Source organism: Argentina silus (genome assembly GCF_951799395.1).
Source record: "Argentina silus genome assembly, chromosome: 4".
Lineage (NCBI taxonomy): Eukaryota > Metazoa > Chordata > Actinopteri > Argentiniformes > Argentinidae > Argentina > Argentina silus.
This window is the reverse complement of record NC_139658.1, coordinates 8,665,161-8,679,776: the sequence shown is the minus strand read 5'-3', so window position 1 is coordinate 8,679,776 and position 14,616 is coordinate 8,665,161. Positions and strand designations below refer to the sequence as shown.

General features: G+C 41.9%; 1 protein-coding gene across 5 annotated transcripts; it reads right to left on the bottom strand.

The window, feature by feature from the left end:
* Window positions 1-1,766: 1,766 nt before the first annotated feature.
* pfkfb2b (6-phosphofructo-2-kinase/fructose-2,6-biphosphatase 2b) lies at window positions 1,767-14,232 on the bottom strand. 5 transcript variants are annotated; one of them, XM_083669088.1, is made up of 17 exons: window positions 14,100-14,232; window positions 13,192-13,353; window positions 12,160-12,285; window positions 10,263-10,359; window positions 8,883-8,949; window positions 8,333-8,407; window positions 8,033-8,089; window positions 7,740-7,864; window positions 7,274-7,481; window positions 6,742-6,888; window positions 6,312-6,416; window positions 6,039-6,168; window positions 5,839-5,901; window positions 5,657-5,721; window positions 4,286-4,474; window positions 3,438-3,460; window positions 1,767-2,089 (listed from the first exon to the last, which is right to left on the bottom strand). In XM_083669088.1, exons 2-17 carry the CDS (start codon window positions 13,277-13,279, stop codon window positions 2,020-2,022), a joined length of 1,635 nt encoding a protein of 544 aa, XP_083525214.1. In that variant the 5' UTR covers window positions 13,280-13,353; window positions 14,100-14,232; the 3' UTR covers window positions 1,767-2,019. The 5 variants fall into 5 exon arrangements, with proteins under 5 accessions (XP_083525214.1, XP_083525216.1, XP_083525215.1 ...); XM_083669090.1 differs by having other exon boundaries at window positions 12,160-12,252; XM_083669089.1 differs by lacking the exon at window positions 3,438-3,460.
* Window positions 14,233-14,616: the final 384 nt, after the last annotated feature.

Here is a 14,616-nt window from a genome sequence, read left to right as displayed (position 1 = left end):
ACGTCGCCACAATGAGGGTGTTTTGGCTAGACGTATTTTTGGAAACATAGGTTTTCTGTATTTGTCTTCTCGAACAATACATGTAACACCTGAATTATTATTCATGTGTTGTTGTTTTCCAACAATTTTTCAATGCAATATTATAGCCAAACATGCAGTGAATGAATACATCTAGACCAATGACCCTCCAAAAGAAGACCTCACCTGTTTTACACCTGGTTGTTTAATAGTTATTAATGCAACCTCTAAAATACAGTATAAATATATTGATACATACATTAAATAAGTCTACATCACAAAACGCAGTAGGCTACAGTAACCTAATAATCATTAGGTAACAGTTTACACATTGAAATACACATAATACATGTGGATCACACTGCAGCTCGATATCATACATTCTTGGGCAGAGCAGGCTATCCTTTGGAAAACTATCAAATATATATTCACACACCTGTGACATCTCTTTGGAACCTTCATTTGTATGATTACAGTACATCATGGATTACATACATCTGCAATGTTGGAAAACTGTATTAAGCATAAACTACAGATGAGCACGTGTCTGCCCGAAAAGGCACAGGTACAGTACACTCAACAAAACACGGTGGGCATTATTCTAACATTTTGTGTGCCCCCTGTGGTTTCACAATGCAGAACACTAAACTCCTCAGTTCAATCTCACAGCAGGTCATTGAAAAACAATTTCCATGCTTTAAACAACAAAAACACACAATTCTAGACATCTTTCCACAAATAGGCAACATTATATTGCAATATCAGATATACAAACTGTAGTTCTGCTGTCTGGGTAGAATATCAACATCAGAGATCATGAAAACATAACCTTGTCACACACACCGTGAACATATAATTTAGCCACATTTACATTTCCTTCAAGTATCTCAGATAATCCAGGTAAATGATAGGGACAAGCACACATTTTTTGTGTTTCAAAAACCTCAGTGGTAATTTCAAACACACCACGTTGAAGTGGCATGCGTGGGATAAGGGGACTGATGTCTGTTTGAGATGAAGGCCAGATTCTCAAATATGATACAGTATGAGTTCACATAAAGCTTTACTCTTGCGCAAAGCTGCTCTGCCTCGTACAAATATAATCAGCTCATGGAAAGAATATCTCTCTTCTATCTCGAAGAAGCAACATTTATGCATTTATTAGATGCTAATTTAAGACAGCATCACTTATTTTTCACCTTTTAAATCTTTCATTAACATTATACATTGTTTTCATCCCTATTTTTTCCACATTTCACATTCATATGACACAAAATAATTTGCAGATAAATATATAGACTATATTTTCGCAACTATACAATAGCTTTGATTTTTTTTTTTTGAGAGGACTGGATGTATTTCTAAAATATATATTCTATTGTGAACTACTTTCACACAGACCATACTATAAGCACGCTGCACAATACCAAAATATCTTATAGGTTTCTTTATGTTCATAATGTCATGATGGATTCCTCAGACAATCATTCAAGAATGTTCTACACTGCAGTATTGGAAAAGGACCATAATAATATGCAACAATCCAAGCCTTTTACAATCGTCAAGACAAAGGTCTCCTTCATACTCATATATACAGTAAGGCATTACTTCCTATGATAAGTTACAAGCTTTGTTTGTAGAGATACAGTATGTTGTTTGCAGTGGAGCTTGGTGGAGGTAAAAATCAGAGGACGGGCTCATTGTAATGCATGAATTCATTCCGTTCCATGCATTACAATGAGCCCGTCCTCTGATTTCTACTTCCATCAGCCTCCCCTGGTTGTTTGATCTCTTTCTATTGGCACACATGCAGATGTTTTTAAGATATTGTTGCACTACCCAGCAGTCCCTGGGGCCAGGGCCTTGGCATGCAGGGCAAAGATGATGCAGCAAGCCAGGGGGACGAGTAGAAGAGGATGACCGGGGTCCAGAGCTTTCACTGTGCTGAATCAATGAGATTGCGGACAGAGGCAGCAGCTGAACAGCACTGTGACATCTCAGTCAATCAGAAGCGGACACAGCCACTAGTTTCTTCTTCGTTGTCAAAGTCGATTCCTTCACACAGGGAGTCCTTCAAAAGGAACAGACAAATATGGTTTCGAGTATTATCCATTGTCTCTTGTTTATATCAATGTCTATGAACAATCATAGACATTGACAATTGTCAATTATGCACACCGATTCTTTTTCTGAAGGCTAGGGAGACAGGTCTCAGGTTCCAGAGATACTGGAAGCTAATGGAGTTCACAGAAGAGTAGTGTCTTGGTTTGTGTCACACATCTATGGTTTGTGAGGGAGCTTCAACTTAAATTATTAATGGAGACCATTTCTATCTCAAACTGTTCATGGAATATGAATACTTCCATTGACCTCATTCCTTTGACTCATTCTTATGCTGCATGTAATCCTGTCTTTCAGAGAAAATCCATCAGTTTCAGTACCACAGGAAGAATTACAATGAAAAGAAAGAAAATACAGTTCATTACATTTCATAGTATTAAATGCCATGAAGCATCATCATTCAATCAAACAGTCCAACATGTCTGCATTTGACGATACAGCAATTTCAGTGTTTTCAATGAGAAATACATGTAACAGACTCAGTCAGTTGTAAGTTTGATTGAAGCAGCTGTTGGTATTACTGATGCATCAAATACAGTACATTCCAGAAACCAGGGAGAGCCAAAGAGAAAAACATATGTACTAGGAAAAACAGAGTTGTGATGATAAGGCCATCCATATAAAACAAGGAATTGTTTTTGTTTTATAAGTGATAATCCTTCTCCATGAACTGTATATAATTGAACCGAAAATCATGACGGTACAATTGAAGGTTCAGTAAGGCACGGCAAGGAGGACGCAGCTCGCCGTCAAGGACGGACAGCTGTTCTCACTTTTGCTGATCCTGTCACATGTTCATGGGACAGCCTATAATATAGCCAGTTCATGTTAGGTCACTATAGCTTGAGCAGTCGTTCACGCTGTCCGTTCATTTGAGTTTCCCAGCTTCCACCTGCAGGTTAGCTGTTGTTACCTACCTACGGGGGGTTGGATTTTCATGGTCTTTGTATTTTATTCGTATTTTAATATTGTTTATTCAAGCGGGGGGGTTAGAAGTTCATGGGCTCCCCGCAATGTATATTATATTGTATTATAATGTTGTTAATTCAGTGGGGAGCTATATCAGAATGGAACCATCCTTTACGCCAAATAAATTGTACATTCATTAAACAAAACAAATATTTACATCAACGACTTAAGTGCCCTGACTGAACTATCAGTCTGTAAAACGCTGTTATGTTTGGTTTAAGATAATAGACTACTCCTTGTTTTATTGAGATGGTATATCATGTGGATTTGAGTTCCAAACAAAGAAATATTCTAGAAGAGCTCTGCAGGAAATTCTCCAAAATACTCACAGACAGCAGCTTCCTATCCGAGGCTGTAAAGACACAGAGATGAAGGAGGGAGAAAGGGAGAAGAGAGAGAGAGAGAAAGAGATAGAAATGGGGAGAAGAGCTGAAGCACTGTACTCACAAGGCGAAGCGAACCAACATGTTCACACACCGCAACAGAAACTTTGAATATGCATCTTTAAACAAGAAAGAAAGAAAAAACAATGCAGTGTTTTATCCACAATACAGTACACACTGTTTCATCTATCATCTAATGACTGCAGAATGTCTACAATGCTCTTGTGTGGCTTTGGTCTCTGAAGTTTTAATGTAATTTGAAACTGTTGTACAGTACATGTTTCACCATTTGGATCATGGTGACTGTTGATTACTGAAAATGTGTAAAGTGTGTGTGTCTCTATACATGTGTCCTGTATGATTTGAAGAGGTAACTGTTGTAGTTTGGGACAGTCATGGTGCTGTGTTGCATATTCAGACAGACAGACAGACAGACAGACAGACAGACAGACAGACAGACAGACAGGCCTTCAAGAGAAGCAGCAGAGGCCATGCAGGACAAACAGCTGATGTTGGGGACAGACAGACATCAACATAGTCAACATCAAGAGGGGAAGAGGCCAACCAACAAGACCACAACATGCCAGGCTAGAGAGGCACTCCACTCTGCCACTACCGCTCACAGACAGTGGATTACCAGGAGGATCCCAGGGGGAAGTGAGGGGACACTAAGGATCAGGATCAGGAGGGAATTGGCATGGGGGGAGGGGAGGGGAGGGGAGGGGAGGGTGGGTGGGGGAATTAAGAGTTAAGAGTGGTTTATAGAGGGCGCCATGATCGATTCTGACACTAACTTGGCTTTGCTGTAGCACCCCCTCTGGCATCTCAGGGAACTGCTGGTCAGATGGGGTGGGACCGAGGGGGTGCCAGGGCCGGCTGCCGGCGCTGTAGAGCCTGGGTCGCTTGACCTGGTCGTGACTCGACAGAGGGGTGTAACTATTCCGCCGGAGCACGATGGGGACGGTCTCCATCTGGACTTTAGCCTGGTTGGAGACGGGGGGGGGTGGGGGGTGGGGGGAAACACCAGGTGTGTTAAAGAAAAGAGATCTGGGAGATTTCACACACACACACACACACACACACACACACACACACACACACACACACACACACACACACACACACACAATTGTTACTGGGACAATACCCCAACACAACTACCACAGCCAACAACTTATCTAAATGTAAAGTGTGTTGTGACGCTGTGTAATTTGCATTTTTAAACTTAAAACAAGCAGCCCTTCTCCTGCACCATCCACTACAACAGATAGAAGACTATTTACAACCAGGAACAAACAAACATGTGATTCTGAGCAAACAAACACAAATCTAACCCCAATTGGACAGTACAGACTCCGACAGACCAACAGACCAACAACAACAATAACTTATCCTGTCAAATGTATGACATCTATAAAAACACAGCAAAGATCACAGCAAAAAAGGACAATTTAACACCAGCTTTAAAGGGGAAGGTAGCGTTTAAAGGGGAAGGAAGTGGGGAAAATGCTGTATGTACTAATCCTGTGTGTAATCCTGCAGTATGTACTTCCATCGACACTCATCAGGAATCAGGCCGGAGCAAAGTGACAACAGTGTTTACAGAATAAACAAGCAGGGAAGCGTGATCAGCCATAGCGTCCTGAAAGCTTTATATTGTCACACTCACTACTCACTTAATCAGACATGGCTTGAGCCAGTTTGATTGAAATGGGAGGTCAAAAACAAGCAGAATGTATGCAGGTTCCTTTAAAGCATGTGATGCATACAGAAATCAGTACAGTGTCTGTCAGCATAACAGAACAGGAGTGCCAGCAAAGGAGTAAAGACTAGCAAAGCCTTGCATTATAATGACTGCATAACATGATTGCAATGCAGTGAACTAGAAAAGCCTTGCAATAACATGACTGCAATGCATAGAATATCATCAGCCATTACATGGCCATTGAGTGTTGTGCATCTTATATTCAGAAATTCACTGTTGTACAAAAAGTTAGTGTCAATACATCAAGCATAACCTATACTTTTGATAAGATAGATAACCTTTGGCACACAATCTAATAAAAATGATGATTTTCTTTTTCAAATCTATAGACAATTATAATAATTAAATGGAACAATTAGATATTACTTGTCCATATTTTGAAAGTACTGAGTTGACTTACAAGAGGGCGGTCCCGGTGTGTGTTCACTGCCTCCACATTAAGGTAGAACATCTCCACTTTACACCCTGGGGAGAATTGAAGGAATTGAATGTGACTCATTCCTCACTGTCATACAGTACTCTACTACAACTGGTGATCAATAAGTTATTCTGCTTTAGATCTACTGAACACCAAATACTTACCATAGGCAACAGGGGTGAGCTTGAGCACCGTGTGAAGTGGACACTTCAGGTATGGGAGGTCATCTATGCAAGGGAAAAACAGACTGAATTCAATTAAGTCAACCAGATTATGTCTACGCATGTGTGTGTCTGTGTGTGTGTGTGTGTGTGTGTGTGTGTGTGTGTGTGTGTTTCAACAAGCTTGTAAGGTGTTTGCCCACCAGCGCTCTTGTCCAGGAAGTAGGCGAGCAGACATCGCATCACAGCCTGGTGACAGATGACCAGTACGTTGCCCTGTCTCTCCAGCTCCATGATGACCGGCTCTAACCGCTGCACCAGGTCCTGGTAGGACTACGGGAGGGGAGAGGGGACACACTGAGCCATGGTCATCCCTATCAGAGAGAGTGTGTGTGTGTGTGTGTGTGTGTGTGTGTGTGTGTGTGTGTGTGTGTGTGTGTGTGTGTGTGTGTGTGTGTGTGTGTGTGTCAGTTTACCTCTCCTCCTGGGTAACGGTAGTGGTACTTGTCCTGGTCCCTCAGGGCAAACTCCTCAGGGAAGGAACCCTGGATCATGTCATAGCTCATCTCCTCACACACACCCTATTAGAACACAGCAAAGAGTGTATTCATGAAGGGTGGTTCTGGATTTTGTGTTTGTCAGTTTTACAGCATTACTTCACTGAAGGGTTGACCAACATTACATATTATAACATAATAACTAATACAGCACAGAACAAATGTGGATTCAGGTGTCAACCTCAATGAAACCGTCATAGTTGTATCTAAGTCATAGCTGTAACTAAATTGTAGTGGTCATAGTTGAAACTAAGTCAAAGCTGTCACTAAATTGTAGTGGTCATAGTTGTAACTAAATCATAGTTGTAACTAGTGAGAGGTGACAGGTGAAGTCAGAGTTGGTACTGACAGCATCAATCTCATTGAGGATCTTCCACTGCTCATAGGGCACACCCAGCTCCTCAGCAGTCTGGATGGTCCTTCTCAGCTGGCTGGTCCACACCTTCAGGTCCGACAGCTTGTGCTCCTCAATGAAGCCCCTCAGGGCATGGGAGAACTGGACCACAGGAAGAGAGAGAGAGAGAAAGGGGGGGGGGGGGGGGCAAGAAGGATAAGAGAGAAAAGAGAATCAAGACAGCCCACAGATCATCAACATACTGTACAGACCAACCAATGTACTCTATACTGTACATGGTCCTAAACATGCTATGAAATATTTAAGAGCACCTAACCATTACATGATCAGATTACTAGTCTCTCTTCAAGTTCAGAGTACAGTGGCTCTAATGAGTGATTTCCATTAGCCGTAACTGAATCTCTGGATATCAGTAGGAACCCGACGATCCCTTTGAGAGGACAAGATTTACAACACAGAAAAAAATGGGCGAGAGGCGTGCCTGATTGCTCTTGACTGGGCCTAAACCTTTATCTCCGACACGTACCTGTTTCCCACCCGGAGACAGCTCAGAGTCGCCTCCGATGCGGCCCTCCACGTTGTGATTGCTCTCTCCGTGCCGGCACAGGTAGATGGAGTGAGCGTCCACGTGGATGTTCATGAGGTAGTACACGATCTTACTCTGGATGTAGTCCTGCACCCGGTTCACCAGGAAACGGCGACCCACGTTCATCACCTTGATGAATGATAGGTCCCTGTGGAAGGCACAGTCACACAACTGTCTGTCTGTACTCTGCCTCCATCTAGTGGCTAACATATGTACTGAGGAAAATTAAAGTTGCAAGAATTTTGGACAGGAGCCTGTGAGTTTAATTAGGGCCCAGAGGGGATTAACTGGTCAGGTAACTTGTACAAAAAAAATGGTAATCCTAGGCCTAATCATGAAACAAGCTGGGCAATGTCCCATTTAAAAAATAAATAAATAAGAGAGTTTTGAACTCTTTAATTCTTACATGTCATATTCATCAGGATCCAGTGGTTGGTATGTAACCTTATAGCACTCGATTCGTTTGAGGAAGTCATCCATTACTCTCTCTCTGTGCCTCTCAGGGTAGTCTGGACTGGACACTTTCACCTCCTGTGAAGAGAGCAGAACATTTAACACATGCAACGAGTCTGGGCACACATTAAAGGTTATGTGACATTATATAACAAGGGTATATTCTGTGTATTAATAGGTTATAGTTATGGCCCAGGCCCAGGGTCACAGTAAAGCAGTCAAATCTCTCACAGTGGAAGGACATACCAGGATGTTAGCAGCAATGACTTCTGGGTCATCACACACAGACTCGACAAAGAACACCTGTTGGAAAGAGGACAGCTCAGTCTAACATGTCACTTCACACTGCCTCAGCACAGGCCTGTGTGCACAGGATTACACAATTACAGCTCAACAATCTGGGCTAACGATATATATACCGTATTTAAAAATAAATAAATCTAATGATAAAATCTAATTGAATATTTCTGGGACAATTACACCATAAATGCTAATTATAATCACTACTGTTAGACAAACCACAGTACTGTTATTCACTGACAGTACCTTGAATGCATTCTCTTTAACAAAACCCAGAATGAGGTCTCGCCTCTCCCTGGTTGTGTTTGTTGCATCAAATACCTGTAGTAATCAAAACAAAGCAAACATCACAACATGGATTGATACAATACATCAATATTCATTGAATATTGAGTCAACAAAATAACATTGTGATATATAGTATGTTTTATAAGGAAATGAAATTAGACATGAAGATTATTTTCAGAAGAGTTTTGGATTAAGTTTAGCCTAGCCGCAATATTTAATTGTGCTTTAGGGGCCGGTTTCCCGGACACAGATTAAGCCTAGTCTCAGACTAAAAAGTATCCTCAAGATTTTCCATTGAAAGTGTGATTACTAGGCGTAATACTTGTCCAGTAAACTGCTCCTAGGAGTTCACATCTTTTGAAAATGAACCAAAATGAGAGAGATCGATAGAGAGAGAGAGTGAGAGAGAAAGTGAGAGAGAGTGAGTGAGAGAGTGAGAGAGAGAGAGAGAGAGTGAGAGAGAGAGAGAGAGAGAGAGAGATATAGAGAGAGAGAGATGGTGCCTTACAGCGATTTGTCCTCCTTCCTCGTCCAAATATGCCTTCACATCCTCCAGAGCCACGAGAGCACACTGCCTGTGGGAGAGAGAGAGAGAGAGAGAGACAGAGAGAGAGACAGAAAGAAATACAGTTATAACAGTCTGGATCATCACCGGGTGTACAACGCAAGGCCTATTCACTCCAAACATAGTATTCTGTCTAAAATAGGTTCAGACGAGATTTAACTATAATTATTATTGATACCTAATACCTATACCTAAACCAGATACCTAATCTTAAAATGCCCTGTCATCAATTGCTTGTTCATTTATTTGTCTGGTTTTACTACAGTAGGTCAATGGTCCAGTGCTAGTATATCCCGTATCTTTTCTCCTCGCGTCCTCCACTTGCTTCGTCCTCAGAAAGTATTGGGGGAAAATATGTATGAGGAGGAACCGAGATCTTCTCGTCCAATGCGTTTTCAGTAGGACGTGAGTAGAGGACGGGGGAGAGGGTGCGAGGTGTCGTGACTCGTGTTCCTAACAATTCAGAAACAGTCAGAACGGCGTCAGGGGACATGGAACAGAGCCACGGAACATTCTGATTGGATCATACGAGTGGACTAGTGACAGACAGCGGCAGCTCTGAGATTTAGGTCAGCTGCACTCTGGGACGCTGTCAAGACTCAAGAGCAGCATAGCCTTTGACAGGCTTGTAGGGGGCAACTCTCTACACGGAGGACCACTTTTCCAAACTGTACTTTCAATTACTGAGCTTATTCGGGCGTACAGTAGGGAGGCTATCTATCACTGTCATTCACTGGGTCTCTGAGCAGTTCTGTTCATTCAGAGCTCATGTAGGAGGAAACCAGAAGCTAAACTTTCAGCTTTTTAGAAAAGGGTCATTCATTACAAACTACAGTGAAAGAAAATGAATAGCCTCAACGACAGATTGAGATCCCACAGCTACTTTGTGTGTTTGTGTGTGTGTGTGTGTGTGTGTGTGTGTCAACATACAACATGAATAGGCTATGGAGGTTTTACACACTAATGCTGGATAACTGCCAACGTAGCAAACAGTCTGCTGGTCTAAAAACTCATGAGTCATTGACAGTGCGTAACAGTGCAAGCTACAAAGTCAACCTGTGATATTGAGCATGGCCATTGGCCAAGGGGACTGGCAGTGCCAACAGAAACCTGCTGTTCTGCCTGGGGTAATGGGATTCCTAATCAAATCTGACCATGTCTGGTGACCACATGATGATACCATGTTTCTTACTAGTGAATAGTGATATGTCAAGTTCTACATGCTATTGGCAGGAAACACAAATACTGTATGTCTCAAAGTCACTATTATTCAATAATGTATCTGTATTTAAACAAAATATATATATATATTTTTAAACTTACTTCCTGATTCTCATGGCTTCTTGATTGTCGTGACGAAAGAAGTCGTAGGACTTGTAAGCTCTGACGGCCTCCCGCCGGTACACACCCAAGTTAAACACTACAAAAGGAACACAATGGCGTCAATGGCATTGTCCACTCTGAGCTACGACCTATGACCTACGCTGTGTTATCACATTACATATGGTTACGGTTATCAGTAAGGGTGGGCTGGTAGAAATAATAGGTGGGTAACTTGGGCGGTAGGTAGCCCAGAGGTTAGAGAAGCGGACTAGTAGCCCGAAGGTATATGTACAGTATATCAGTCATATATCCATTTCTTTATTTCTTGTTTATCTATCTATCTATCTATCTATCTATCTATCTATCTATCTACAACATTAGTCTCCTGTTTCCCTTGGCAAAAATTCTAACAAATTCATCCATGTCTAAGGTATTTGTTATTGATTTCTCATGGGCCAAGATCACCAAATTCCTCTTTCGTTCATGTAACATGGTGCGACGATAGGGGGTTAGGATTCGTGACAGTATGGAGAAGGAACTCACATGATGCTGAAGACACACCAATTACCAGGGCTGTTACATACAATTTATGCAACACAGGAAAAGCTTCCTTATACTCCTGCAGGAGTTTACACACAGTGGACAGGTCTGTTTCATTTGGACATTTCTTGACCAACATCGGTTTTGCAACAAGAGTTTCATTTTTCAGATTCACATCGTCTGCCACAGTGCCAGCAAGCACATGTAGAGGGCGCAACAAGGTGGAAATGCACTAGGTTTGGGTACAATACTGGATATGGCTGTCATTAGGTCTACATTCTTCTTGGAAAATCTGTTTTCCATTACTGAAATGGTCCTGTCAAGGATGTTGAGCAGGGATCTTTTCAGAGACTGACAGGGGGTGATGGCGGGATCATCAGAATCTGTGTGACCCACAGTTCAGAGCACCACACTTTCACCAAGGTGTTTACTCAGTGTTCTTCTTCTCTTTCCCCAGCAGGTGCCTGAGAAAGCTCTGTCCAGCAATCATCTTTACTGATGTCTTTTAAGCCCTGTGTGTGTGCAATCTGAGCCATCAGAGTTCAGTGTCGTAGCAACACCCCTCCCCCTCGGCATGCTCCGAGAGACACTGTGCAGCGGACGGGTCTGTTTCAGAGCTCTGTGTGTTTGTGCCTGAACACGACGAGAAGAGGGGGTGGGCAGTGGGTGACTTTGGAGGCGGGCTTTAGGCTGCCAACCCAATCAGAAGTTAGAAACGGGACTGGTATTTCCTGTGCTATTTTTTTCTTAACTTTTGATCGGGTGGGCAAGACGCACGTTTGGGTGGGCTGAGCCCACCCCTGCCCATAGCCACCGCCGGCCTTGATCCTGTTCATAAGAGAAGATGTCCATCAGATCAACAGGGGACATCTCAGTCCTCAGGAGCATTACAACTTTGATTTAAAACATGATGACCAGCTAATTAAGCCACCTTATTTTGTAGGACACTGGTGAATTAAAGTTGAATGTACTGTCATGCTTATTTAAAGATTTCTCAAAAAGGAGGAGGTTACACACCATCACTAGGATTCTGTAGTCTTAATGATTTAGTAAATGATTTATCGTGGTTTTAGATGACCAACTGTCATGTCAATAATAACACCAATTCAGTTATGGTCTGACATAGGCAAGGTCATATAATCCATTCATGAGAGATTAAAAGAAGGTTGAAGAGGATACCATTCTAACCAATGCCTTCCGTTCTTAATATGCCATTTAGAAGATGCTTTTATCCAAAGTGACTGCAGATATATTTTGTATATATAATCCCAGCAATGGGAATCAAACCCACAACCTTAGCATTGCTAGCACCACGCTCTACCAACTGAGCCACACAGGACCACCTTCCCCATCTCACCTTTGGTGGGCACTCCTATCCAGTTGAGGTAGCGAGTCAGTTTCTTGGACATGTAGGTCTTTCCCCTGGCAGGAAGGCCGATCATCACAATCACTGTGGGAGAGTTTGTCATGTAGGATGCCCATGCTGAACAGAGAGACACACACATACATACTGTACTGTAGACTTTTTTTTCCTGTAAAGCACATTGTGTTAAAGTTTTGTACGAGGTGTGCTATACAAATAAAGTCTGATTGATTGGTTGATTGATTGATTGATTGTAGTGCATTAGCAAGCCTGACAATGTGGACAACTGTCCATACAGCATCAGATAATACATATCAGGCTCACAATGAAATAAGATATTGTGCATAGATAAGGGAATAAAGGAAGATTCAATTACAAAGTGCTCAGCAGTAATTTGTAATGTCATTAGAGTAGGTCATGTGTGCATGGCAAGAGAAACAGATGTTGTTAAAGATTTGTTTCCATGGAAAAGGTCTATTGGATTGCCATTGCTGCATACTCAGATGAAAAGAAGAGATCAAAGTGCCTTGGTTTGGAAAACCATGGTGTGCTTCTGTCATAATAATCCACTGCAGCAGCTCGGCAAGTAGGCTGTCTGTGTTTACCAGCTGGTATATGATTATGATCAGAGAGAAACATTCTGCATGATTAAAATCATAGTGGGGTGGAAAAGAGAATGAATAATTAGCCCAAAGAGATGAAGAGAGACTCTCTCCTCTGCAAAATGTATATACATGCACATGCATACATGTATATACTGTATATATTTGTTTTGCAGAGGTGGGAGTATCCTTTTAAGGATACTGTATCATGTAAAAATGTACAGGCTATATCAACAATGACTTAGTTCACCAAGGAGGAGTGTCACCCTTTTTACTTAAACTAAACTGATGTTTTGAATGTGTGCAACATTCTCCATGTTGCAAAATATCAAAGATGTAAAGCAAAAAAAACAAAAAAAAACACCTGCAAGTCAAAACAGTCAAAGGTAATCATGCAGAACCTGGGAGGCTTATCAGTACTTACAGCATTTCTTTTCATTCACTCTGAGCTCAGTTTTCTTGGCTTCGGCTGAATTGGCCAAGCCACAGTCTCTGTGAATGCTTGCTGACATGGTGGCGTGGTGTGGTGTCCTTGTGCCCAGTTCCCTGAGGTTTGACTCTTTAGAAGGGCATCGTCCAAGATAATCTGAAAAAGAGAAAGTTTACATAGTAGTGATTTCCTCTTGCTCATGACTGTACATGATCAATTGATTATGTCCTGAATAAGTATCCTAGGTCTTAATCTCGGAACCCAGACTTTCATTTAGAAGAGTCTGACTTAGTGAGACTTCCTAGGCTAGACTGACACCTCCACGCATAGAATAATGATACTATGGTAGCCTACAATCAGGAGCTCTTGTTCTTTCATAACAGTTGACACACTTTCAAGGCCAATCTAAGATTAAAACACCTCTGTTACCATGAGTCTGTTGAGGGTTTCACTTAATAAGTAGGCCTTCAAAGTTCAGTTATCACATTTTACTGTTTTAACGGGCCTCATTTCACTTTTCTGTCAGCTTTCACATAGGCCTATTGCAACACAGCAACTCATGAGGAACTGACACCTCATCTACTCAGCTACCATAGGCTCTACTCAGGCTATAGTGAGACCATAACCGCGGACGCTTGTGAAAATATCGCGTGTAATCCACGACGCAGCAAGAAACGATGCCAAAGACATACCGCAATGCTGTAACAAAAATACGAATATTATGCAACATTATTGCCGATACAAACGACTGTCTCGCGGTTTTAAGATTGTCACTGTGGTACTTTCACATTAGAAACACCAGTAAAACAATGTACATTCCGAGAGTTGCAATACATGCACAATAATATATGTTATGCAATTTAACTGCAATACCAGAGCTAATGATGGAGCTTGAAATATACCTGATGTCTGATTGTCAATCCGCACAGCAGACAACCGCCAGTCTCCGATTCCACGAGGCTTGTGTCTCCTCGCGGCTCGGCAATCTTTCTAGTCTGGTGACTCGGGGTCTGTCCTTGCGCCGAGGTCCCTGCTCTGTTGGTGGCGCGACTGATGCCCTTCCAAGCTCCAAAAAAATCATAAGCGGAGGTGTGCCCCAACGTCATTATTTTCTTACCGTAATCATGATAGAAGACTACCCAGTAAATGTCTGGTGGCCCTCTGTGTACGATCATTAAAAATCATAAAGCCACCAGCATTTTTTGAGACACGCATTTTAGGTTGAATTATGTATAGACCTACACCATCCCAGGAATTTTAAAATTGCATTTCATGGAATCAAATAATGTACCAACAAACAACAAAAACGATGTTTATGAACATGATGTAGTGAAAAATATCAACAAGCACAAATGATCCCAGTTTCCAAGACTGTCAACATCCGTTCTGAGAAGGTTAGAACATCAACAGACACACTGA

Coding starts and splice junctions, on each gene's coding strand:
- pfkfb2b (XM_083669088.1), bottom strand. CDS start 13,279: ATGTCAGCAAGCATTCACAGAGACTGTGGCTTGGCCAATTCAGCCGAA. Junction 7,482..7,739: donor GATCCTGATGAATATGACAT/GTAAGAATTAAA, acceptor TGCCTTCCACAG/GGACCTATCATTCATCAAGG. Junction 5,902..6,038: donor CTTCCTGGACAAGAGCGCTG/GTGGGCAAACAC, acceptor TCCCTTGCATAG/ATGACCTCCCATACCTGAAG.